Source organism: Chroicocephalus ridibundus, chromosome 6, assembly GCF_963924245.1.
Source record: "Chroicocephalus ridibundus chromosome 6, bChrRid1.1, whole genome shotgun sequence".
NCBI classification, from domain to species: domain Eukaryota; kingdom Metazoa; phylum Chordata; class Aves; order Charadriiformes; family Laridae; genus Chroicocephalus; species Chroicocephalus ridibundus.
In genome coordinates, this window is record NC_086289.1 from 73,804,350 (window position 1) to 73,832,233 (window position 27,884).

Consider the following 27,884-nt stretch of genomic DNA (forward strand, 5'->3'; position numbering starts at 1 on the left):
AGGAGGAATAGGGCGGACAACCCCTGCCAGCTTCCAGAACCGCCACAGAATTAGCTAGTTAAGTTACACTATCAGCCCAGTGCCTAAAAATTTCATTTTACACCTCAAGTACAAAGATCTCTGGACCTTCGAAGCTGCCTTGCAATCAGAGACATCTGGGGGGATGCTTTTGTTTGCACAGCGATTGTCTTTTAACAACATACAGTAGCACCTCATATCCAACAACAATGGGTTTTTCTTCCTTTTTCAGGGTATGTCACCTATTTCTGCTCACTCTTTGCCTCCTGTGACGTCAGGCCAGCCTGTAACAAACAGGTACGGTCACAGGCAAGACCCGTGAACTTCTGCGGGCTGGAAGGCACCAAGTCACTGCCTTGGATCTTCTGTGTTACCTCACGACAGCTCGCAGTAAAGTTAAGAGCAGCACTGGTAAAAGTTTTTCTGTTAAAAAAGGTCCTCTAAGAACTACATTGAGCTCAAAAAGCCCTTCAGAGATATACGTTGCGCTACAAAAAGCTTTTCTATGATTTTTAAAAATAGCCACTCCCAATAAGACATTAAATGAAAAGAAAGCCTCATGCTTAAGATTTCAAAAGGGAGACAACTTGTGCTGGTTTTCTGCATTAATTCCCGTGACGATCAAAGGCAGCATGTACTTTTTCACAACACCATGAAAAGCTCAATTGTCAACACACACAGGCCAGCACAAAGGTTCTTCCGCACAGTCCGGAGCTGAGCACAGACAGCAAGTGGAACTGCAGGGGCCACAAGCAACCCGGTGTTAAAACACAGGGTGCAGAGTTACAGCAATGATGCACACAACCCGTTTCTGCAAAAAGGAACTTTTTTTTTTTCCCCCAGAGTAGCTTATGCACCACCTACACGGATGGAAGCACATGGCAGGCAACAGGCAGGAGCCGGGAAGGGCTCAGCCAGCTCCAGCGAGAGCGTCGTGCGCGCAGGGACGGGCCGAAGGCAGCACCCACCGGGCACCAAACGCCACCGCTCCCGACAGACGCACGGACACTTACCCCTCTGCAGCTCCACCGGCAGCTCGGCCGTCCTCGGGGGCAGAAGAGGAATCTGATCCCACAGGGACAATCCCCCCGACTAACGCGTCCTCGGCACCCACCGCATGACCCGTGCAGACTCGTGTTCACAGCTGTAAACCATCACCCCCTCGCAGAACTCCTTGGGCAGCTAAAGATAAGGCTGCCCTTGTGCTCCAGGGGAAACCGAGCTGAAAGACGACACAAAAACTCTCCCTAACCCCCTGCAGTGGGGCTGCAGGTGCTTTGGATTAATCCTAAAGACTTTGCGGGGGAAGTCAATGGGTCTTCAGCCCTACAGCTGGGAGGCACTTCCAGCTGATGGGCCTTAAACTGCATCTCCTTTTCTTAAGGGGGCCAGGCATCTGAAGCAGTACCCGCAGCTCTTTGAACCCACTTTTGGTCTCCCTACAGCGCTGTGTGAGCCTCCCAGCGGTCCCAAGGTGTCTCCGTAGCTGGGTGCAGAGATTTCCCATCCCCGTGCTTAGCACACATTCAGGCTGATGAATGGCCATTGTATAGGACAACTATCTCCGGGTAGGTGTACCTGGAGCACAGTCACTCTCAGCACTTAGATTCAAAGAGGACTTCAGCGGTGACATGGTATGCTGTCTGTAAAGCCATTCAAGGCAGAAGACACAAAGGGAAATGGTCTGATTCAGGTGCAAAGCAGTATAGAGGGCTGGAGGTGTGTCCTTGTACCACTTTGGAGTTAAAAACATGGGTACACACACATGGCTGTGATGCAAATCACCCGGCAGGAATTAAATCTTCCGAGGCAGGGTGCAGTTGTTTCGGCGTGGGGAGGTGGGTTGCGCTGTCTGTGAACGTCGATCCGGTATCTGTGATGGAGTGGCTGCAGCCTGACCTAGAAGGAAGACACCAAAACCTGCATTTTATTTATGTTTTACACATTACCACCTGAAATAAAAATCGATATGTGTCAGACTGGTGATGTTTAAATGTATAATTCCCTTTCTAGTAAAACTGATGCTTCCCCTCACCTGCATGATAAGCAGTTCTGTGAACACAAAGTAGGAAGAGACCTTGGAGAAGAGATGAGAGGGGCTCAAGAGACTTGAGGTTACTGGAGACACCGGAGGAGGAGACAGCAAAATGAAACTCACGAACAAGCTGCTCGAGGTCAAAAAACAATATGCATTGTTGAGATGTGCTGCTTTTGTTTCTTAATCCCAGAGTTAAGAGAAATAGAAGGCCAGACTCATTGTTGTGCGTTCTCCAGGGCAGGATTGGGAGGGGGAGAAGTAGGTAAGTAACCAAAAGTCAACAATCCATAAGGCAATAAGAAAAGCAGAAGGGAGCGTGAGAGGGCAAGGCATGCCAAGAAGGGGAGCCCAGCTCTTCCAGCAGCTGAGCTGTGCCTGCAAAATGAGCCAAAATGGGCCCTCTTTCATTAGGAGCTGCAGGAAACACTCTGCATGGGGCAAATACACAGGTCAAGGGTTTATCTTCATCTTACTGTCATGGGAAACGCAAGGATGCAGTTATCTGTTTCAAGAGCACCTTGTCTGGTCAGCAGTCATTGTCACCAAAGTTCTTCCTCTTTAGGCTGTTCAGTAACTGGCACTATGCTGGGCTTGCTTTTGTTTCCCTCTAACTGCCACGCTGTTTCTAACATTATTTTTTTTTATATCTCTGATTGTGTTTCAGCCTATTCCTGACCTAGAAATGAAAAGAATTAACCCTCTTGTTGTTATTCATTACCTACGCTCTTTCTCATTTAGTAAGTGCTTGGCTCTTGAGTGAGGAGCAGAGGGCAATGACTGAAGTCCTGGAGGCCAAGCTGGCGGAAACTCCAGTCAGCCTTTATAAATACAGATAGAAAGGGTGATGCATTGGACGTTGTGCTTTGTTATAGTCTGTAAGAGCTGCAAAATGCGCTGGGTTTGTATCTGTGCTCTGCCATGCTGCTCTTTATCCAACAACTTGCATTTTAAAACCAGTGGTGTTCCTCTCTCTGCAGGGGAACGGCCATACGCTTGGCTGCCAGCCCGTGTGATCACACTGGGTTACGAATGTATGAGGAAATGCAGCGGGTGACAGCACTGGGGACACAGGGGTGGGGCAGGACAAAGCCATTTTGTGGGCAGGAATGTCCCAACTTGGACTGGACAGAAAGCTTAACATGATACAAAATCATTATTTGATTAATTTAAATTTTTCTTCTGCTGATAAACTTTTTCAGTGGGTACAGAGAACCACTGGCCAGTGTCTTTATAAGAGGCCACACTCTCAAACCCACCTGAAAATTTAGCATACAGTGCTATGGTGGAATCTACTGGTGCCACAGGCCTGCCAAGGGCACTGAGGAGATCCCTTCGCCCTTGCAAGAAAAAGCATCCACGTCTAGGAGAAGTTACAACACGTTTGCCATCCAGGGCATTCACAAACTTGTTGCTTTGGCTACACACTAGTTTCTCCTCAGGAAGGGGCAACAGTCATTTTCCAATGTCATTTCTCAATCAGTTTAAACCAGTTTACGCAGGCCACCAGAAGGCAAAGTCAAGCTCTCTTCCAGAAACTCACGCACACCCCCTGGGCTGCCAGCTCCTTTGTGCACCGACGCAAGCACTTGTCTGGCCAAGATTTTCCTTTGTAGTGTTAGTTTTAACCTAGATCAGTTTCTTGGCCGCCTCCTCTGAAAGAGCAAGTGAGTTCTTGCGATGGAAGAAGGGACCGTGTAGGATGAGGGACAAGATGGGGCAGGCAGCAGCAGCATCTTCCAGAAGCAGTGACAGCTTTTCATGACTTTCTATCATTACAACATTATGGCACAAGTTGCATGATACCATTCTTGGATGATTGGATAACTAGAACTTCCCAAATAAGGATTACAAGTCATAAATAATTAATGAAGTAACGGGTAATACATGACATGCAGTTAATACTCTTTCTGGGAACAAACGTCTAATTATTCAGTTCCTCTGAAAGACAGTAATTCGTTAAACGTGCATGTGAGCAAAAGTAGTCCAGTGTGAACATCTGAGATTAGTTAATAATGAAGAATATGAATGTGGTCAAAATGCACAGTCATTCAGAACTGAAATAACGTCGTTTGGACATGAGCAATATTTTTGTGGCGTTCAACCAGTTCTCTGAGGATTTTATGAAGCTCTAAAGCTGTGTAGTGTCAGGCTCCTTTCTGACATTTGGAAGCCAAGTATCTTGAAAAGTTTAAAGGGAGGGGAGAAAAGAAAGGAGGCAGTGAAGAGGGGAAAATGTCATGGAAGGTACACTTCTTTCCAGCTCAAAAGAATCTATTGAGGAAAAAATGCCAATTTTCTCATTGCATCCTGAGGCCTTGATGCCTGAGGTGCAAGCTCTGAATCCAAGACTTTCCTAGCACCTTCCTCTGTAAAACCAAGCAGAGGATGATGATATGTGCTTAAGGTGACAGCCGTGGGAGGAAATTTCCAGGAATGCTTTGAAACATTACTGTTTACTCCTCGCTGTGTGAACAGAGAGTCTGTGAACCAAACTTCCACGGGGACATGCTTTGAAACGGCAGACTTCAGAGTATCTATTTATTTTAGCTCATGCTTATTGTTTTCACCTAACTTCTACTCGAAGTTGAGCTTTACTTGTAAGTGAAACTAGTTTGGGGCAGATTCAAGGCCTGCCAGATGAAAATAAATGAAGTCTCTCTGTTCTATTACATCAGCTCAGGGTTTAGCCTGGAGGGCAGAATTTCAAAAGATTTCAAGGAAAACAGCGAGTGTTCACTATGCCTGTCCAGGGCTATGTTACCAGAAATGCTCAACCACCTGACGAGGGGACGAGTGGCACCCAGGCTCTGACTCTCCCTGAAGGTCAAATTAGATTCTGGTCACTTATTTGGGTGCCTATATAGGAATGAGCTTCTCTGCATACCTTGCCTAGGGCAAGCCGTGTTATGTGCAACCTCAGAGAACAGGATTTACCAGCTTCCAGATTTGTCTGGGTTCCAAAGGCATTACTCATGAAAAATTCAAAGAAAGGAAAAATAAACAAATGGTAAAGTAAAATAAAGATCCAACAATACTCTTACTAGATTAAAACCTGACTCAAGCTGTTAAATTAACAGGCCCATCATAGTTACTGGTTTGTCAAGCAGCATCAAGTCAGTATATAAGCAGAATTGTGTGGCGTGTGATGTAAATATAAAAGGGTATCCCAGACAACTGCAGAGTTCCCCATAGCAACAAGTCATGTGAACTCTTCAGAAAATGTAAATAAAACCATAAAGTCATGTCATTGTGCACAAAAAATCCCGCAGAGTAGATGCCCTGCAGATATGAACTCTGCAATAATCTATCCTCCTGGAAGCCTAGGTGATGTATTTTCCCACAGCTCTGTGTGTGTGTGTGTGTGTCTGAAAGCAGTTTCCTTCATTTAATGGCTCACATTCTGTTCTGGGGCTTGTTAGTGCAAAGGAGACAAGTCTAATTTTGCTAATCCATGCTGTGAAGGGAGTCAAACAACATTTCCTATATTTTCTGCCAGTATGAAGCAAAATCACACTTCTATCAGGTTCTTAATACTATCTCACAAGATAAACTTCTGTTGCTAATAATACCTGACACTTCTATGGATGAACACACCAAAAAACTTCAGAACAAATTGATCCCTGGTGTAATCGTATTGAATTTACTGGAATTAAACTAGTACTAACCTAGCGTGTTATGGGGTCAAAGCAATAAGCTGGAGACCCTCTTCTTCCTGCAGGCTCACCCCAACAGTCAAGGTTAATGGTGCCAAGCAGAGCTCCTGCCACTTTCCTACAGCTACCAAAGGCTTGAACTGGGATTACACGGCAGGGATGGGGAGCTGTTGTGTGTCCTGCTTTTCCTTCCTCCTCTTCAGTCAGCAGAGAGCTGGGCCAGGGAGAAGAGCTCAAGTCAGTGTAGTTCACCGATTCCTCGTGAGGGTCTGCGTCAACATCTAGAAAGTCAATGGGAACACCTCAAAATCACCAGCATAGCAGATTTTAGGAGAGCAGCAGAAGAAGAGGTAAGCTATGGATACAAAACCTGCAGTTTCACAAAGGAAACTAGGAAGAAAGTGTAAATCCCAGAGGGACCCTTGATGCCAAAGTCCTTACTGGAGTTCAGAATTTTGCAAAATTGGGCCTTTCTAATTGCTTAAAATAACAAAATGTAACAGACTATCTTTTCTTACCTTCTAATCCTTTGGAAATAAGTAATTGCCAAAATAATGACATGTTTTTCCTAAGGTGGAGGCCTAGTAACATTTTCCAAAATCTACTTTTGTTGTTTTTACTAGTTTCTTAGAGGGGAAAAAATAGTGTTGCCAGTTGAAAGACTTTGATCTTTCCACTTTTCCCTTTTTCAGAATTAATGGTGTTTCTCTTCATTTGGGAAGAGGAGAGAAAATACCATTCAAGAAGTGCAAGCTTTTGTATCCATCAATTATTTCAAGTCTACAAGATCTGTAATCTGATCAATGCCTATATGTGATCCTGCCTTGTTTGGACAGGATCGTCTTTCACAATTGATCTGGGCGGCCCCAGGACTGGCCTCAGCAGAGCACTCGAGAACCTGCTTCAACCTCAGTATCAATAATGCCAGCAACGGACCTTGGCAAGGGCGGCACAACACACCTCCAAGAAGCCGATGACCCTCCTTAAAGACAGCTCAAATCCAAGGCAGGAGTGGGTAGGGGAGAATCTTGACCCAGGGAATACAGTCAGACTTGTTTCAAAGCGTAAAATTTGAATCTAATTGCAAATCTGTATTTGTGCATCGTGTTAACTCCCTGCAACCACGGAGCTGAGGCAGGTGACTAAATAGGTGCACCTAGGTAGAAGCGTGACCATCCAACGTGAAGGTCTTCTGATTGCAATGGCAAATGAAAGGCTGACTCAGAGGCTAGAGGAGGCTTCGCACTCACAGGCGTATGGACACCAGTGAGCAACAGAAGCTCTCTGTTCTCTCTTTTAGGTACAAACTCCTCTGGACCTCAGGGGTTTTGCATTGCACTGTTATTTATCAGCCAGGCTGGGGTGGCTGAGTGGGGTATGTATCTTTCTCTTGCCTTAAGAATTAATATGCAAGCTCCTCCTGCCTCTGATGGAGAAAACGTTCACCAGCATGCCAAGCGCGCCTTTGCCCAGTTTATCACCAAACAAGCGAGGCGGATAATTGTCAGAAAAGCTCAGAAGTTAGGAGCAATGTTTTGGGACCATAAAGTTTGCTCATCCGGTTCCTGTCCAAGGACATTAAAGCAAATGACATTTCCCCGGGGCTGGTTCACCTCCATTCCTCCAGGAATCTCCTGCCTGGTAGTAACCGTGACCTCCACACACCAGATCTCTGTGAGGCAGTAAGAGCAGAAAGACCACATCAACCTACTGAGGTATGCATCTATCTGAGGTATCGCAGGGTACTTGGGGAATATACTTTTTTAGCAGTTTACAGCATTGCCGCACAAGGGTTCATGCAGCATTTCATCCTAAATGGCCCGTTCATAGAAGACAAAGCAAGGAAGTGCGATCTCTTTAGCGAAGTGTTTTACAGTACGATGCGAGTTCAACAGATTGGAAATTATAACTGCCTCTAACAGTGTTCAGGGCTGCTCTGACACACAAACAAACGTTGCATTTTACACATCTCCTAACTGCAAGGGCAGCAATTTACAGAACGCGCCTGCAACTTCTGCAGACAGCACCGTCACTTGGAGCAAAATATATTTACAGCACCTAAAGGAGAGGGAAAGAGCCAGTGGCCTGGAGACTGTGTTTTGTAGCAAATAACGCAGCCAAGGTACGAACCATGGCCAGGACACCCTGAACTCACACAGGCAGCCATCCCAAGGGGTTCTGATGCTCAACAAGCATTAACGTACATCTGAGTCTGGGCTCCACTGGTCACAATGTGAAACCACATCCTGAGAGAAACCCTGATCCTAAGTAGTGGTTTATGTGATTTTATCCAAGTACAAAATCACCAGATCTACACATTATAGATAAATATATAAATAAAGATAGGTGGACCAAGTTGTTTTCTGGCCACCACGCCTGCTGGGACCCCCGGGGACACAGACCCCTTGCAGCAAGTGAAGCACTTTGCAGGATTAAGCCCTTGTCTGGCTGTTTTACAGTTTGTCTGCGCCAATAACCTTCAGTGCCTGTAAGTTCTCAGACATGTGCACAAGTGGTAATATTTGCTCATTTATTGTTATATTTATTTGGCAATACATGGCAAGAGCACGACCATTACCAATGAATAATACTTCAATAAAATGGCTCTCTACTAAAGCAATGACTCTGGAAACAGATACTGTACCGCGTATAATGACAAGAAAAAAATCTATCTGTTGTCGAAATAACCTTTCTAAAAAGAACATTGCAGGCCCAGGTGTCCTCTAAAAGCGATAAAGGAAATCCCTCATTATCATCACCCCAAAGAAGTAAGTGCAGTGAGAGAATTGCTGGTTTGGATAAGTGCCCATGTCTCAGACCTACCATACGGTAGCTATGTCTTCTCAATGCGTTACTTGTACTAAAATGTTTATGGCATTTGCATGAGCTATGCGGAAACCTCGCGGTGCCATTTGCAGTCCCACAAAAAGACAATTCTGGAAGTTATCCAACATAAGCCACTGAAACTGCCATTCCCCAGTGACCAAGGCTGCAGGAACTCGGAGCACAAACTGTATTAATGTGCCCTGTTCTCATTAGCCCTGGGGCTGCCTTCCGTGCCTTACCTCTCACCTATGCACAGTGCACAGACATTCTAGTCCACAGACGGAGGAAAAAAAAGCAGGAAGAAGCTACCAAAAATAAATCCATTGCAGAAGATGTGACTAGCCCTTGCTGTGCTGCAGATCTGCAGTTCCCAAGGCACATTCAATGAAAGTGCCCTTGGCAAGGGCTACCAAGAGGCTGACAGCAGAGCCCAGCAGAGAAATGAACTCCTGGCAACGGGGCTAACGACAAGACCATTTCTGTGTGAATAAAGGACCCAATCTGAGGTCACGCTGAGTGTAGAGCCCCAAGGCGAAACACACGTGTGGATTTTTCAAGGGATTAATGGGTCTTTTATTTCCTTTCCAAACTCTTACACTGGCAGCAGCCACCTACCCAGTTGCATCTATGCCGAGAAACCTAAAGGAACTGGGCAATAACGTACAGTCATTTCAAAGGGATTTAGGTAAGGTCTCGTCATTTTTTTTCTATGCTGGTAGCAAGAAGAGACTCTTAAACTCTGTCCTGTTTGACTGGGCAGGTAAATATCAGGTTGGCTGCTTTGTTCTCATATTGGAGATGGTGTTGCCTCTCCTGTTTTCCCATAGTTTATTCATTCACATCACACACACCTTGGGTTACAGGATTCAGTTTCCTCCCTATTAAAATGCAGCCCTTCTCGGGTGGAAACTGCAAGGAGAGACCTTTGCACAGCAACACTGATCAAAAGTTTGCAAGACAAGGTGTAAAAGTTACCTGGGTAGGCATTATCCAAGCCAGCGTTGCATAAAAGAGGTGAGTATAAACCATCAGGATACTAGGTTTACTTTTCACCTCAGCAGCACCACCCGCACGAGCTCATTACCAGAGCTCACACTCTGGTCTGGCGTTGCTGTAATTTGGGATAATAGACATCATCCGATATCGCTTCCCTCCCGCTCTTGCACCATCGGTGTTTTCTTCCCGTGTTAGAATGAAACTCCCATGAACAGATGAGAGCAGAACAGATGAGACAGGCCAAGATGCTTCTCCTCAAGCCAAGTGAGGTACAATGAATAGACAGGGTTGGAAGGGAATCAGCAAGAACCCTAGTTCAGTTCTCCGCATTTGGGTGTAAAATCCCACGGTGAGTTTGGATCATCATAGGGAATTGTAGCGAAGTACTGACTGGGTTCAGAAACACGCCTTCCCCTTTCATTTCCAGTACACACACCTGTAATCCCACAGTGTGGGAGCTTTAAGTGTGCTTTTCATCCACAGGAAACGAGATTGCATCTTACGCCCACTAAACATTGCTCACAACCTCCCCGGGTATTGGGCTGCATGAGGAATCATCCAATATCTTGGAATAGTCTCTGGACCAGGGTCACTTCTTTAATCTCAGCTGTTCTAAATGTTATTTCCATCAGACAGATTGTTCCGTTTCTGCACCTATTACCTGGAAGTGTTTGCTTGGCTGCCTTTTCTGGTCTTATAGAAATAATGGTATATTTAGAGTTCTGGTTCCTTTTTTTTTTCACTAGAGATGCTCAGGAAATGTAACAGAACCATGTTAAATTACGGGATTTTTAGGTAGATCACATTTAAACTCCCAAGGACGGATGGCCACCAAAGCCTCCAGAGAATTGTTAAGATTTTGCAATTTATTGTAAATCTACATTTGACTACCATCAGCTATCATCTGCTAACATTTATTTTAGCAGAGTGAAGATTGCTTTATTATCAAATTCATATTCTTTCTGTAGGGTGCCTAAAACTCTGATCAAATCCTCCTTAAATTCCTAAAGCTGCCCTGAGAGTTATCCCTGCAAGTAAGGTTTTTTGAAGGTGTTTTAGTGGCTCTTCACTCCCAAATTTTTAACATGACTTTGGAACTACTGCCAGCAGGACTCAACACCAGCTACACCGAGACACAGGCTTTTCACTGTTATGATGGCAGTATTATTCCCCTGCCCCATGCAGTGTTCCCACCCGTGTCGAGCACTGCATCAGCCCTTCCCACTTCCCACCTCCGTGTTTTTAATACCGCTGTCTCAACTAGACGTCCCTTTTGTGAAATCATACAACAGGAATGGAGAAGCTTCAAGGAATGGCAAGAACAGTTATTAACATGCAAAAGATATTCATGAGGATACGGATCAAATAAAATTCAGTGGAAGGAGGAAGTGAATTAGAACTGACATTAACAGATGTTTATGAAAAATAAATGGAAAAGAGACCGTAAGGGTTTACTGTGTCTCACACTGTATCAACAAGAGGTGCACCAACAAAATTAAATGGCAACAGCCAGTAGAGGAGAGGATAGGAAATCTTGTTTCCCAGAGCACATAATTAATTCGTGACGCATTTGCCATGAATTACTATGAGGCCAAATTAGCAGAACTCTAAAAAACATTCAGCTGTTTCTATCAATAAGAATATCCAGCTACTTTTAACCGTGAATAAAACGCAGGAGGGAAAATAACCTTCAAGAAATCTCTAAGTGCTGAAAAACCCAGCTTCTGTCAAGAAATGCGTATTATCCTCTGGAAGCACCTGACACAAGGATGATCTGTTGTTGGAAGCAAGAAAGTGAGTTTGATGCTGCATTTATAACATTGATGTGTATGTCCTTACACATCTAACTTGGGATTTTCTATCAAACCCACAAAAGTATCCATTTTTTTTCAAAAGCACAGTTATGCCCAGCATTGGGCTGTTTTCATATTTATGTTTGCTTTCCCTTGATAAGGCCAATCTGTTAGCTAACAGATAATAACGCAGAAAAACATTTTTCCCCCCACGTTATTCTTTCAAAGCCTTTTTTTGTACAACCCTTTCCACATTGCTGGCCACACTATTAATTTTTTTGTTTCAAAGTGTATTTAGTCTAATCGAGAAAGTCCACAGAAAGCTTCAGCACCGATACAGCTGCTTCTGAGCGAATTGTCCTGAGTAACGCCAGGAGGGCACAGAATTGGGCTTGTACATTGTTAAACCCTTACTGACAGGGAACCAAAGCCGGTTTGTGCCCTTTTATTCCTCCTAGAAGGAGACAGGAGCCCGGGAGGGCGTGAGGGCGATCCCTGGGCGGCTGGGCCCGTCCCCCCGCGGGGCAGGCAGGGCCGGGCGGCGGTGGCCATGTTCAGCTCATCGGCGAGTTCGGGGTGGACCCGAATGAGGGGACCCTGGGCCAGCCGCAGCCCGGGGTGGTCAGACAGGGCCACGGTGACGACAAGTGACACTCAAAACAAAGAAATTCCTCGTCGCAACGCTCGCCCGCCCAGGGAAAGGCGGCGGCGGCTGCCCATTGCCGTGGGGACGGCGCCATCTCGCGGCGACCGCGCCGATGGCGGGCGGGAACCGCCGCCATCTCCCCGCCGGCGCCGGCGGCCTGTCCCTGCGGGAGTCGGAGGGCCCCCACGGGGTCATGACAGGAGCCAGCCCCAAAGCGGGGACAGGGAAATTCCAGTCTTAGAGGGAGAACTGCTCACTGAGAAAATAAGCCATTTTGGGGAGCCGGGGCAGGCATGTTGACCCTGCCCTCCAGCACACCTCAGGGGTCCCCAGCTGTGGGGAACCTCCACCATGGGAAGCCAGTGCACGACACCAAGGCAGCCAAAATCATCCTGTATGATAGCGGCTTTGGTCAGTCGTAAACAAAGCCCTGGCTCTTGGGTGGAGAAACGCTGTCTCCATCTGAGGAATCCCTGCTTGCTCATCCGAGGTTGCACCTGGCTGCCGTGACTCGCCGCGCTGCCCCGAGCAGGCTGTGAAATGGCCGCCTTGGGCAAGACGGCCCTGGGAGATGATTTTTTTCAAACAGATTATCGCAGGAAGATCAATAGTATTGTCAAACATCACAAAACTATAGCACGCGTGGGATTTTCTTGAAGAAAATGTGGAGCGGAGGGTGTTCTGGGTCTCACTTTAAAAAAAGGATTTAAAAAAAAAAAGGGGAAAAGAAGAAGAAGGGGGAACAAAAGACCAGAGAGGAAAACAATGTTTTAGTATTTTACTGAATAGGAGGGAAAATTTCAACCCCTTCCTTCACCAACTCACCTTTCACCCTCATAACATTATTGAACTAAATTAACTTTGCTGTTGCCAAGCCATGTAGCTCCCTGGCAGTCCCAAGGGACAGGTGAGATCCATCACTCCCAATCCTGTCTGCAAAGCAAAGGACAGTATATTCTGCCTCTTTAAAAGAAACTGCACAGATGCCCTCCACCATTTCCTGCACCATTAAGATTCATGTCCAACAGTTACAACACAGCTATATGGGCTTGACCCATTGTGGAAAAATTACTGCTGATTGCAATGAATTTACAGTCCAGCCCCCTCTAAGTACGGATTGATTCCTCTGTTCCTATTTTCCTCCTTTGCTTCCCAAGAGTAATTTTTTCTGCTTCCAAATATTACAGAGTAGCCTCCAGGCTTTTCATGGTTACTAGCATTTTACGTCATCCTTTAATCTTCTGTAAATCACTTTGTAGCGTCTTTTCTAAAATGCCCTTTTCCAGTTGCTCTCTGCTTTCCCAAGGATTGTGCTGCTAGTGTGAGAACAAATTTAAATTGCATTGATCTCTGTTCCCAAACGAAGCTGAGTACAGTCAGCTCCACTGTTCTGTGGAGTTCATTAGTACTTCATTGCAATGGACATCACTTCACATGTATTTATGCTGCATAAAACTGTATATTAACGTATACGCTGTGTATGGCCTGAGCCCATAGAGTACTTTCAGAGCTGAAAGACTAACAGGGAAAAAGTCTGAAGGCAGAAATCCCGAAATTAGACTTGGAAAGTGTCACATAACCTATAGCTTTAACTCAAGAAACCTGAGTTTGTAACAGTGAAGTCAGTAATGCTGGATCACAGAGCTGGAGTGTGTAAAGCTGTGCAAGGCATCTACTCCCTCTTTAAGTTAGCAGGTTTGACCTGACAGTCTGTGCTTGTTTTGGCTGGGATAGAGTTAATTTTCGTCATAGTAGCTGGTATGGGCTATATTTTGGATTTGTGCTGAAAACACAGAGATGTTTTAGTTATTGCTGAGCGGTGCTTACACAGCATCAAGGCCTGTTCTGCTCCTCACACTGCCCCACCAGCAATGGGCTGGGGGTGCTCAAGAAGTTGAGAGGGGACACAGCTGGGACAGCTGACCGCAACCGACCAAAGGGATATTCCATACCATATCACCTCATGCTCATATATAAAGCTGGGGAAAGAAGAAGGAAGGCGGGAGGATGTTCAGAGTAATGGTGTTTGTCTTCCCAAGTCACCGTTACGCGTGATGGAGCCCTGCTTTCCTGGGGATGGCTGAACACCTCCCTGCCCATGGGAAGTAATGAATGAATTCCTTGTTTTGCTTTACTTGTGTGCGCGGCTTTTGCTTTACTTATTAAACTCTCTTTATCTCAACCCACGAGTTTTCTCACTTTTACTCTTCTGATATTCTTCCCCCATCCCACCGGGGGGGGAGTGAGCGAGTGGCTGCGTGGTGCTCGATTGTCGGCTGGGATTAAACCATGACGCAGTCACAGACTTGTTCACTGATGACTCTGAGCAAATCATTTACAGCCGAAGTTATGCAAATCCTCAAATCTACCCTGTTGGTCTCTCCTGAATGTCTGTCCTTTAAGGATGAATAGCCTTGTGCTAAGAACTGCAAGTCCTGCCTCCGTGTCTGCACATCTTCCCGCACCACCAGGAACGGTGATAATGAGACTTAGCCATGAAACACCACCATCGTGGAAATGCCTTCCAACAATCATTCAAAGAGAAAAGTATTTAAATGAATGCTTTCAGCCTGGCACAAGCAGGGCACAGGAACTGAGATAGCCATCAAACTGTGGTCTGCAAGCCACTGCTGCTCCACAGAGGAAGGACGGGGATCACAGAGTCATATTGAACAGCTAACCCTATAACATGTTCAGCTGCAAAGCTGTGTTTCAATTAAAAGGTGAAAAAAAAAGATGCAATTAGAGGGTCTGTCAGTAGGAGGTGTGAACAACAGTAGAACAAAGAATTTGACTGGGCTTGGCCAACATTTATTAAAAACTGACTTTGAAAGGAAAAGTGTCAGTACTGCACAGATGAATGGGGGTGGCACAATGGCATTATCATTACCAGGAGAGCAGTGAGGCAAAGGCCATCGCAAGCCTCCTTTGGAGAGAAAGAGATCTATTGAGCTAAAAAATTCTTCTATGCAATACATTAGCAGCGACACATCAACTGGAACATTAACTCTGCAAAATATATAATAGTGGCCCATCTCGTATTTGACCTCCTGCATAGATTAGATGGACTAAAATGATTTTCCCCTTCTCCAGCTTCTGAGATGCTCTAATTCAAGGATAAACACATACAGATGGAAGAAAAACATGTTGACATGTCAGCACAGAGCTGCTTCCAAATGAACAAAAAAAGGGAAAACAAATCTTATTTAAAGCTTCACAGAGAAATCTGTTTCCCACTGTAACGGCTCCCTGGTGTGCAAAGGGCCACACTCAGTGAATGAGTTGATCAGCAAAACATGTCAGTGAGGCAAGCGCAGCAAATCAGTAATGGCCTTGTCTTGAAGAATTAAAGCCTGACCGGAGCACTGGTGGGCTAGAGCTGTCCTGAGCTCCTTGCAATGCCCTGTGCTAAGGCCAAAAGACACAAAAATATGCCTACATTGCCAGGACGCTTGCAGCGTCTGCACACTGGAGGGTAGGGACTTTCAGTGCCCTTGTCCTTCTGAGCACCCTCCCAGCCGTGACCAGCTTTCCACCACAGCTCCTGCTGTTTGGGCACAGTGTGGAATAGCTGGGCAAGTGGTTGCGTACCCTACAACTACGCTACCGAGTCAGCCTCCAGCTGGGAATCCCTCTAGTTCACCTCACACCTCAGTGTTAAATTGCAATGTTGGCATCTTCACGCAGCAATGGAGTAACCGGTTCTCTTTTGGCTTGAAGGCAATGTGCTCGCCCACCTGCAGCCAGCTCTCTGAAGTGGTCAAGTCTTGCACCCCCCACTGCCAGGGCATTTCCAGGACAGCAAATCCACGTCCCTGACAATCCGCTGTCTGCAGGGCCTGTTTCTTTCATCCAAAGATTTGTCTGAGATGGTGCTAACAGAGTTCAGGCTGTTTTCAGTGAAAGATGTAGTCTTTGCCTCACATAGACTGGGTATAAATACTCAAGAACAGTTAAACTTCCATTGCTGTCAATTTTCAGCACCTGTGAATCCCCAGACTTTCCAGGTTAACCCGTTCTAACACAGTTAGACAATCTTACAGTCACACGAGAGAACCTGGCTCCCCACACTTCCTTTTCCTGTAGACAATGTCCTGAGCCACCCGTTCCTACCACTTGCCTGGTGCCACCACTGTCGCTGCCGACCTTCTTAGAGACCTGGTTCAGGGAGTTAAATGGGCAGTAAAGTAACTCCACAGATAGAGAGTGGACATTTTCTGCCCATTTAACTCCCCGAGCCCGCTCACCGTGCGTGCAGGCAAGCAGCAACGCAAAAGAGGATATGTACAGAGTAAGATGTAATTATATAATTAATTGTAGTTACAGCTAAATATATATTATGCTCAAGTATTAATGAAATTAATATACAGAATGATACAGAGAGGGGAGAACAGACAATTTCACTATTTTTGGTAGTAACAAGCCTCTGGATTGACTCTAAACCATGTCCTTGCTTGCATGTATAGCAGGATTTGGTAATCCTGATAAAGTGACCTCTGCTCCTGGCAATGCTGCATTAATAAAGAGGAAGAAAATATTCTGCTCCAAGCTCTATAAAGACCCTTTGCAACCAGTAGCTTAAATATAATTGTGCTGGAATTATTCCACTGACTTTCCCTCGTAAAGTGACCAGCTTTGTGAACGGTGAGAGAGTACAAAACCAAACAAATCCATAGCTGGCAATTACTCCAAACACCTGTACCAACCAGGCTCATTAAAAGTAATTGGGAGGCATGTAAATGATGTTCTACCATTAACCTGGCTCAATTATCCAGAGTTGGTGTGTCAAGCTTTTAACCAGCCACAAAGGCAGCATTGCCGGATGCTTTTTCTGAGAGAAGATGACAAAGGGTGAAAAAAGCAAGCTGCCACGTAACTCCGCGTTGCGCCAGACCAAAGGGAGCACTCATAAAGGAATAATCCAAAAAGACTCTTCCAAAAAAAAAAAAAAAAAAGGGGGATTGTTCTGTGTTTGTTGTAAAGGTCTGGGTTTATGCACAAGTGCTTCAGCAGCATAACTCATTGTCCTGTCCCTCTGGAAACAGTTCTCATCCTTTGTACAGTGTTTTAAGACCTCAGTCTCAGTCTTGAAACCTTGGCCAGATTCTGCTCTAGGGAGGGGAGACATGCATCTAACTTTGCCTTCTGGCTGGGGGTGAGGGCTACTTCTGCCCAGGGAGCAGTTCCCAGCTTAGAGGAGATGGGTAAGTCAGGGCTGGGGACACTCTTGCCTCTCCTGGGCTTGCGTCCCAAGGCCATCACTTAGGGAATGACCACTGTTTGGCAGTCGGGATGGAAACGCTCTCTGGTTTCCTACTGGCTGTGAAGAGCACACATAGGAAAACTTCAGAAAACAAGACTTGAAGGAGATACTGACTGCAATTTTCAAGGAGCACCACGGATACATCCGTGCCTGCCCCATTGGGCCCGAGGGGATTTGGGAATCAAATGCCTTTAGGTTTCTTTGAATATCCCAGGCAGAAAGTAGAAGGCTCCTTTCTCCCATGAGCTGATTTGGTACCTTGATCTGTGATCTGTGTGTCTCCTTGCGTGACTTTTAAAAAGCCCATCAGTGTATCACCTCAGCGCACGGAGATGGAAAGCTACAATAGCAGGATGTCACAGGAAGGGTTGAGGTCGGGGGGAATAATATTCCCTTTAATAGGACCACTGTCAGCCTTACTGCCTGCAGCAGTTCTTTCACACCTCTGCTACTGGAAACAGCGTTTTCTGGCTACAGGCTCAAAAGGCAGATTTCATTTACCCTGGTGATGGAACGACCTTAATTTCTGTCAGCCTCCCTGAAGTAGTTCCAGATTTATTCTGAGGCAAGGGGAGAATCTGATCCTAACTTTTTGAAAACAAACGAGTTTGCTACACCCTGGGAATTTTCAAACATGACACATCCATCAGTTTTCCTTTCTGACTAACATTTGGCAAAATGTGTCTGTCAAAACTTTTTAATTCAAACCAAATTGTTTGTTATTCGTTCCAAACCATGTATTAAATGTCAGTGTCAGAGTTTCCATGCAGCCTTTGTGAGCACACAGGCGGAGCTACCCCATGACCTACTCCGAGGAGCAGCCCTGGAGCTTGGAGAAGCCCAAATCCACCGAGGCGAGGGTGTGAAAACACAGCTGGGACCAGCAGCTTCTGCTGCCGCAGTAAATCCCACTTTGCCCCTCTGCCCCTCCCCCTGGCCTTAAAGTCTTTAGAGGTGAAATCATGAGCTCTCCTTCTCACTGCAGTTCTTTTTTGGCACTAAAAATCCCTCTGAGGCAAGGACGGTTTGGCATATTTTCCCTGTCAGCCCATCAAGCTGTTAAAAAATTAAGTTATTAATCATTGAAACATTCACCTCTGCTGCACTGGGGCTTTCTGGCCAGAAAGTCCCATAGGTGGTTATTTCAAATATGACTCCGCTTCCACTGAAGGCTTCGGAATTAAAAAATACCTGAAGTATGGACAAATGCACCTTGTGATAATTACTGCCGAGCACATTACTTTTAAAGCAGTCAGCTGAGCTTCTAGTTTATATTTCACTCATTTGCTCACTTGGTCCAAAAAAATCCCAACCACTAAGCCCACGCTCATCATGTAGTTTATCTGAGGTCTAGACACAGAGCAAAGCGTTGTTTGCAAGGAGGAAGGAAGTTTGCAGCAAAACTGTTTTGTTAACGCATGTATCAATGGAAAAAGTTAGTAACGGGGAGTGTTCTCTTTTGCCCTGTCTCGCAGTTGCTATTAGTGCTGGTCTTTAGGGTGTAGCTTTCCTCTTGGGCTCCTGTGTTTGTTTCACGTATTGCTTTCCTCTTCCTTTTGGTCCGGAGCCTTTTTACGATCAGGCGAGATAATACTGAGCAGCAGCAGCACGGAATCTGCAGGACAAAATGAGCCTTTGCCTTAAATATCCAAGAGACAAATGGGGGTAAGTAGAAACAAATGGATTGAGCTGTTTGGGCTGGGGAACTGCTGTCGGTTCGTTATTCTGAAGTTACTAACAACTAGTAGGTTGGATTTGTTTTGTTTTGTTTTTCCCCTGTTTGACTGCGATGTTAAGCATTTAACTGAAGTCCAGCATGGAAATATACTGAAGTTGTATTTGTGTTCAGGTCTTTGGTAGGGATTACGGAGTTGGTTAGGACAGAAATCCTTTAAACTGGGTTTCCTAGGCCTTCATGGCAGACCTTAAACACATTTTCCCTCCTCCTTTTTCCCCGTCCCTGTATTTCTGATCCACTGTGCACGCTGTACCTAATCAGAGAGTTTATCCTGCTCCTGTTGTCTTCCTGTATTTCCTATGTATTACAGAGGTTGTGTTTGCTCAGCTGTATTGAATCCTATTATAAAAGCAGGGTGCAGAGGGCAGTTTCTGTATGCACGATGAATCTCTGTAACTAATAAAATACAGCACCTGCTCTGCTGGAAGTATCAATATAAAGCCAGAGTTGACAGGGTAAGTGATCCCACTTCATAATCCTATAATGTTGATACAATTTGGTGCTACTGCCATAAAAGAGATACTCGGAGCTAAGCTGGACTTTGAGATAAATTGGAAATGGTGTCTTTAAAGGGAAACCACTCAGTACAGGATTTGATGACATGCAGATCTTTTGCTCGTAAGGTGTCATATCTGGCAGTTCGGTGGATGAAAATAGTCTTGTTCATTGTGTTGTACAAATGTGGCGAGTATTTCAGTTTAGAGAAGAAAGGGGTGCATGTCCAAACAAGACTCCGCATGTGTATCAAGAACAGGCAATAAAAGACTACATATTCTTGACATTCTTTCTTTCGGTTTTCTAAATTATCTTTTAAGTATCTTGAAATTTACTGAGATTGAGGTTTTTTTTCTGTACCTAATGAACTCTGGTATCGAATCTGAAGTGACATTAGTTTTGCATGCACTCCTATGGTATGTTTTTGGTGTCCAACAGCATTATCATGGTTTTTAGAGCCAGGTTTCCAGACTAAACTGCCAAAAAAGAAATCATTGCTATTTACTGTTTGCTGATCATTCAATCTTTTGTCTATTTAAATGTTTGCTAGGAAAATATTGATAGCAAACAATTGCAGGTCAGAGACCACAAAGTTACTTCATATATGAAATAGAATGAATTTTTTGTAGAATCTATAAGCTTTTTAGATTAGTTTCTTCTTCTGTTCACGTAGACCATATGCTGTGCTCCCTAATGTTGTGAAGCAGCAGAAAGCAGAGTTGCGTCTCGGTGCATGAAGGGTATTGTAACTTGTGAGAGGTGTTAGAGAGGGACAAACCTTGAACTGGGGACATAGGAATTATCTTTCTGTTGGTCACATTACCTCTGGCTCCTCCCGTTCTCCTCCTGCCTGACTTCCTCTCCCATGTAGACCCAAAGCTCCCTGGGGCAGGGACCTTCCCTGATAGGGTGTTCATACAGCGCTTGCAAGTGTCTTGCTCTTACTTAGCAGCATAGCACAGATGATAAATCAGGTGTGCTGGCTTTATTCATCCCTTTCCATAGCAAGAAGTTCACTAAAGTTGATGGAAGCTTTTATATGACAAAGTATGACTGTCAGTTCATCTGTTTCATGGAAACACTGAGTTAAACTGCATTTTTGCTGACAAATCCGTGCCCAGACAGCTGAGTCACTCTGCGCAAAGCAGCAGCTATGGCTCCTTTGAACATTTATTTTGCCAAAGTACATCCTTCCTCTTCCACCAAGGCCTCCCATGTGCTTCTTGCTGCAGATGTTTGCTTTTCATACACTGCACTGAAATAGAGACGGAGGCAGTCATACTTCCAAGCCATCAGGCTGGTAACAAGGGAAGAAAGTCCCGTGTCGGGAGCAAAGCCAGAAGACAGGCCTGGGTTATGTTGGTAACCTCGAACCACTGATACAGACAAAGAAACAGGGATGTAGGATCATTATTAACCTGTATAGTTATTTTCACAGCCTGATTTTAAGCTCACTTATACCAGTGAGTATTTCTACTGGCTTTTCAGATTGTGCTTTTTGCACAGCTTGAAATGCTGCCCACAGCCTGTGTAAAATCTGAAGGGACAGGTTTTGGATTCGTGGAAATAACCTGCTGCAGTCATCAAAGCCACGTCAAGGTACTCGGGGTGAAGCAGGACCAGCCCCTCCTCTCCTGAACTCTCAGCTAGAGCACAGACCTTGCACTTCTGCTCTGAGCGGTTCATACTGGGAAGTCCCTCTGCTCCACACATTTTGCCCTGAGTTATTCTAGCTGGATTTCTAAAATGAAAAGGCAGAATTGCGCTAACTGTAGAAGCAGAGGCCAAGAAAAATAATATGCAAAGAGGAGTACACAAAACGATATCCACTAGTAAAATAAAAGTGTGCTGACGGTCAGTGGAGAATAAAGAAAAAGAAACACTAGAGTAGCCAACTAGAAAAAAAACCCAGCATAATACTTGATAGTCACAGGAAGATGAAAAATAAAATAAAACTCCTTTGAAACCTGTCAACTGGAATACACTGCAGAAAAGCTGACTGGTCCCAAAGAAAGCTGTCAGAATGGCGTAGTGAAGTCAGCAGGCAAATTTGAACAGGAGATATCTTAAAACCAGGGGAAAAATATTCCGATAAGTAACATCTGAAATGTCAGAAAGTAAAATACTTTCAAAAGAAAAACATTGGGAACAGGCAAAAACTGAATTTCAGTATCTTCCATCCAGTCGTCTACTAACCACTGCTGGATATTTGACAGCCATTTAAAATTGCTTCTCAGGCTCATTTGAAAACAAACAAACCAACCAAACCGCCCCCCCACACACACACCCCTTTGCTTTTCCATTCCATCAATTAGAGAAAAATCATCACATCTTTTTATGTTGAGAGTTAGCTGGTGAATGTCATGGCATATGTCACTGCCTCTGCATCTGACAGGAATCAAAGCAAAGTATCTTTGAACTGCAAATTATGTGTTATCTGAACACAAAGAAAGTGTTTCAGTTGTTGTTTCTTAATGAAATTTTTGCTTTTACCTAAAAGTGGTTTTTTCTGCCATGTTATTTCCTGAACAGTACGAAGCTATTTAAGACCAACAGTAATCTATTCATTTCTGCTTATACTGTGATGTTTAAAAAAAGTGGAAAAAATGTCAAGTGTTTCTTGCATATCCAAAGCTTCTGGTGATTTATTGATAAATGCTGGCAAAGGTAACTGTCTGGTAGATATTTTGCTCTTCTGGGTACATGTGCAGACATTAAAAAGCATCTGTGAAAGTTCTGAGTGTGAGAGTAGGATTTTAGCTCAATTTCTCTGCCCCTAGGAATTTCTCCTCTTAATTTCTTCGTCCTCAGCTCTCTCTTTGATGCCTCATTCTGAGAGGGATTTAAAATACCTGGACAAAAGCTGCACTCAACCAAATCTACTCAAACAAGAGCAATTACCAGTCAGGAGGATAAGTCATATGGAGAAAAAGGTAACGAGTGGTGGGCCAGCAATTTGGCATTGTCTCTAGTTCCACCACATTCAAGTACTTTGGATAAGGTTCAAAAAAAGCCAAAAAACCCCCCAGCAAAACACAAACAAACAACAAAGACCCGAGTGCAAGCCCTCAGAGCCTCAAGTCTTTTGACTTACCTCCTTCTCTAATTTTAATGCTTCTTAAATAAGGCCAAAAAATGAAACTCTAAGAGTCCTGGGTTAAGAAGCAAGTAATATGTATGTGTCCGCTCTGCTGCGCACAGGGAGTTTTGATCTGCCAGAGATCAGGCTGTTCTGCATGGTCAGCATCAGGCTACATCTTGCAATTTAGGAAGCTTCAGGCTAGGAAAACACTGGAATGTGAGGCTCTGAAGAAAGTCCAGCTGATATAGAGAGCTGCTGGTAAATCAGGAATTGATGGTAGAAGCCGCAGTACCCGGTAAGGGTAAACAGGTTTTATACTGTTACTCTCTATCACTGGAATCACGGATTTTCCCAGTGTTAAGCAGGGCAGATTCAGAATTATGTTTTAAAATTTTCATATCCTCTGATTTATATTCCCTGAACTGAAGAAGGGAATAGCAGCTTTGTGCTGCCTCTTCAGACTGTACGAAACAGCGTTAAGTTCAAGAGGGTTGATTCTCATTTTCCTTAAAGCTACTTTAAAGCAGCTTTCCACACACAGGTCGAATAAAAATGACAGTCAGGCCTATTAACTAGTTTACAATTGCTCCTTCCCATTGCCAGTTTGTCCCCCATCTTCCTGTGAAGTACACAGATTTGGAAAAAACTGTGTAAAACCTATTAGAAATAGTACAATTCAGAAACTGCGTAAATGGTAACGTTCAAGGGCCAGCTGCTCTTTGCCAGTAAATGAGAGGGCATTCAGAGGCACCGCCGTGCAGCAGAGCCTGGGACGAGCTCTGAACTGCTGCTTCTGTGAAAACCTCTTTTATCTCATCCATTTCCAAACATTCCTCCTTCCCACCCACTTGCAGTCCCTACAAGAGTGTTTAGGAGTTCAGCTAGTTTGACTGGGATTAAGATGTAGACATTTGGTATTTAAAAAAAAAATAAGTCCATTATGTGCTGGTGGTGTGCTGACATATTTCTGTTACTGACTAGTTGGAACACTACGAGTGGAGCAGCCTGATAGCACTGGTGGGATGCTAAGTTGCCGGAAGCAATTTGGTGCCATTCCCAGTAGGCGGTAACTGGACCTGAAGCGTGGCAGAGGCTTGCCAAGGAACATGTGGCAGCCTTCTCCTAATGACTGGAGCAGCGAGCCTGCGGATGGGCCCTTTTGGGAGCCACTTTGATTCCCACTGTAAAAACCGTGCTCAAGGATGAAAAGTAGAAGGAAAAGAAGAGGGGGATGCACGAGAGTTCAGTCCATTTTACCTTATGCCTTGGGTCGCCAAAGAAAGAGCTGAGTAGTCTCGGTGAAATCACTAACTGTACTACATGAAAGCTTCTCAGGGTGTGCCTGGGAAACAGAGGAATGGTGAAAGAAACATGAAAGCGAGAGTAACTTTCCTGTAAAATCTGAAATTTTGTAGGTTGGGAGAGGCTGAGGACAGTTTAAGAGTGCAGCTGGGGTGTCTAAAGGGTTACAGCCACGCTTCGTCACTGTACAGACTAAACAGCCCTGGTGTGTACTTAAAGCAAGCAGCCAGTGAGCCAGCAGCATCCTCAGCAGGACGTGTGCTGCCGGGCCTGCGTAGGCTGGAAGCAAACACTCCCATCCCTGTCACACCGTAGCCTCTCGGACAATTGTAGGCTAATCACATTCGTTACAATTAAGGTCTTAAAGGCAACTGCATAAGTCCGTTAGACCAAAAATCCCAGCTAGCCAAAATTCATCTGTGCAGATTACCAATAACAATCTTACAGGCAAAACTTGGCATCTATCTCCCATTTTCCAGTGCTGAGATCTGCATGTCCCGAAAGGATCAGCGCGTTTCCTTGAAACATGAGTGAACCACACAGATACTTCAGCAGTGGTTGCGGTACAGGTCAGATCAACCTCATAAAAAGAAGCTATTAGCGGAACAGTTGTATTTTTCGTGAAGCACATCTTCTACCTTTTACCTAATTGTGGGTAATTCTGGAATCTCCACCACTAATGGTTTTTAAAAGCAGGTTAGACAAACCAGAGGGAAGTGGTGCAGGTAAAGCTGAGCCTGCCACGGGGCAAGAGATGGACCAGGAGACCTTAAAGGGGCCTCCTACCCACTATTTTCTGTGATTTCTCTAATTTAATGTTTCTGTTTCGCTAACTAGACAACTGGCCTGGTATTTGTGGACAAATAGCAGAAGTGGTGCAGGATGGCTTGGATGAGGCCGGTTTGGAGTGTTTGCTTTCATTTTCTGAGCAGTCGTGCAGCTCTGGAGGAGAGCTGACAGGCTACACGCACCGACCGGCTGTGCACGTGTGTTTCCACACAACAGAGAAGCTGAAATCTTTCCCAGCAAAAGAAAGGTTGTGCATGCAAACACTAACCATCTTACAGCTTTGCAGAAAATACCCGGTTGCCTATGTTAGTCTGTGATACCGTTTGAGTGAGACACGTTCCTCCACTGTACTGGGATTGTTATCACAGTGTTAAGTGATGGAATGGGCTTCATCTGTCTGTTTGGAAGCAGAAGTTCTAAAAACCCAAATAAAAAATGTCAGTTTCTGACCTTATCCTCCCACTGAGCTCCGAGAACTTCGATCTCTTAGGAAAGGCTGAGATCAGCGTGTTCAAGCATAACCCAGGTTAATGCAGTTAACCCTGAATTTCTGACAATATCCTGGCCCTGCCTGTTTGGAGTCTAACGGGGTTTCTGTTTTCGTTTGGAAAAGATGCAGCACTTGTCTGTGTGTTACTGGTAGCACTGGGAAAAGGCTTTGCCATGCAGGAGAGGTGACACCATCGATTCTGCTCTCACCCATGCTGGGTAAAATCAGCCGCAGCAGCAGGTCCCACTGACTTCAGTAGAGGGAATGGCTCCTTTCAAAAGCTCTTCCTTGCAGAAAAATTAATCCATAACACAGGGATTTAGTTTATCCGAGCCTGGTTGCTTTCCCTGTGCCCCTGACACACGCTTAGGGTACTCCTTTCCCTGCTCTGTCCCAGGGACATGCCAACAGCAGCCTGGGCCACCCTTTCCTCCTCCAAAGCCTGGCTACAAGTCGGAACACTGCTAGCCGCTGATTTTGGCTTGGCTACCTGCTCTGCAGACTCCAGAGACAAAATTTCAGATGAACCCAAGACAGATGATTTGGTTGTTGTGTTGGTTTTTTTTTTTTTTAGTATTTTCTTTTATGTCTAAATTCTGTTCTGCCTGAAATACCAAAGGTTTGATTTGCATTTTAGGTATTTGCTTTAAAAATCTGAATCAGGTGGAAATTCGAAACAAAGTTTGAACCTCTGAGTAAATTACGTGTTGCAGAATTAGCCCTTTGGTGCCCTGCTCGAGTGATGGCCAAGTGCATACCACAAAAACACCACAAAATTGAGGTCCACCCTGCTACAGAAGACTAACCACGTCCTTTCAGTCTGTCCTGGGGTGCAGCTACACCACAGTAAGGGGCACCAGCTTCCAACCAGGTAGCTCAGGAGGGCGTCAGCATCTTCCCATCGTACCACAGCTTTGGTTTTTACCCAGTTTACCAGACTGAACTTCATGCTGCTGCAATACCTAGCCTCCAACCCACATAAGGTAGCCAGCTAAACAACTGAAGATCCAAAATGTTCAATATTTTCCAGTGCGCTAAAAGAATAGCCAAACATTTTGGGGACAGATTTGCCATGGCTCCAGCCCTAGGTCTGCTAGCGCAGGTCATGCCAAATCTGTTCCAGGTACTCTGAAGTTACCGTGTTCCAGCCCTGAGTGCATTAGACCTCCCAAATTGGCGTTCTTTTTGCAGATGTGCTATTCGTTTTTGCAGACACACAACAGGTTTCAGTTTCCCGGAGCGCTCTCTATTACATATGTATTTAATACATTCAGGAGGGTTTTTTAAGAGGTTGAAAGACCTGGATTTAGAGCTGTCTATCACAAAGCAAACAATCTCAAAAACATGTGTATATTTGAGCAAGAAGAGCCAAGTCCTCATCTGGCAAGGGAATTTTCATCTTCCCACAGCAGTATTTCTCTAAATTTACAGTTTCGATTGCACACATGGGAAACCTAAGATCAGAAAATACCTGGATTTTAGTTCTTTCACTGCTAAGAAATACGTACAGCTGCTCCCATTATTTCAGAGGGGTTTGTTTGTTGTTGGTTATTTAAAATCACCTCCTGGTCTCTTTTTAAAATAAATTTTTGAAAGGCTCTCATTTTTGGAGCTTAGGAGTTATAACGAATCAAAACCTGCGAATGCAGTTCAGTTCAGAACCCCGTGTTGAGTCATGGGTCCCTCTCGAGTACGTGCAGGAATCAAATCACGGCCACGGAAGGGGGTTGGCAGCAGCTTTGGAAATACCTGTCCTCTTTGCACTGATGAGCCATACTTCCAGCTCACTTTTTGTAATAAAAGAAAATAAACATTTTGTCTGCAGGCATCGGATATTGCCTCGGTAACCATCACTGTATCAGTGTGCTGCTTTGTGGGATGGGAGGGAAGGCTCTGAAATACTTTTTGTGGTCTGAGTGTGTCTTACACTTAAGATTCACAGCACTGTTAGAATCGTGGAATCGCCTGGGTTGGAAGGGACCTTTCGGATCATCGAGTCCAGCCGTCAACCTGACTCTGACAAAAACCATCGCTAAACCCTATCTCTAAGCACTCTGTCTACCTGGCTTTTAAATACCTCCAGGGATGGTGTGAGAGAAAAGGAGAAGATCCTTTTCTGTCTCTCTCATCTATTACTAAGCACTGAACAAAGCCAGACAAGCGGCTCTCTGTCATCCATCACGTATCTGCTCTTTTATCATACCCGTGCAGCGTTTTCCAAATCAATGCTAATATCTTGCCAGTTATCATTAAAGTGTTTTTCGTTGCCCAAGCTGATGAGGTGATCAGAACCAAACCGTTTCAGGCCCTGCTGGCTCAGCCACGTGTGCAGAAACACACCGCCTTCCCGGGAGCTCTAGGTCCCAGCCCCTGCCGGATGGTCCTCTGTTGCACCCTCAGCTCACTTTGAAGAGTTCGCGTTGCCTCCTGGAGTTTATTTCTGACTCAGCCTTTGTCTCCTTTCGCCCATTTGCAGTATAAGCTTGTGCCACGTTAACTGCATGAGCTGTAGTGCCCCAGGGACCAGCTGGGGACTGCTTGGCGCTGTGCTGGGGGTAGGTGAGCTCTGCAGTCGTATCACCAAGCCAGACAGGCCCACACCTGAGTTTCCTCCCCACCCCTGGTATTAATAAGGTGCACCTTGTTACACGTTCTGTTAAGCCATGAGTACAACAGCCCCTGGTACAACTCCGGCACAACCATCGATCCTAATCTAAGGGTAAAGCAGTGCTCAGGCTGGACAGGTTTTCAGGTT

General features: G+C 45.1%; 1 protein-coding gene across 4 annotated transcripts in view; it reads left to right on the forward strand.

The window, feature by feature from the left end:
• Positions 1-18,645: 18,645 nt before the first annotated feature.
• The window catches only part of LOC134517374 (calcium-activated potassium channel subunit beta-2), a 159,680-nt gene continuing 150,441 nt past the window's right edge, over positions 18,646-27,884 (forward strand). For 2 of the 4 annotated variants that reach the window (XM_063338802.1, XM_063338803.1), the window contains exon 1: positions 18,646-18,898. In XM_063338802.1, the coding sequence (XP_063194872.1) occupies positions 18,861-18,898 (38 nt within the window). In that variant the 5' untranslated portion in view covers positions 18,646-18,860. Of the gene's footprint in view, positions 18,899-19,405; positions 19,427-27,884 lie in introns of those variants that run through there. The other 2 variants (XM_063338796.1, XM_063338801.1) reach the window with 2 other exon arrangements.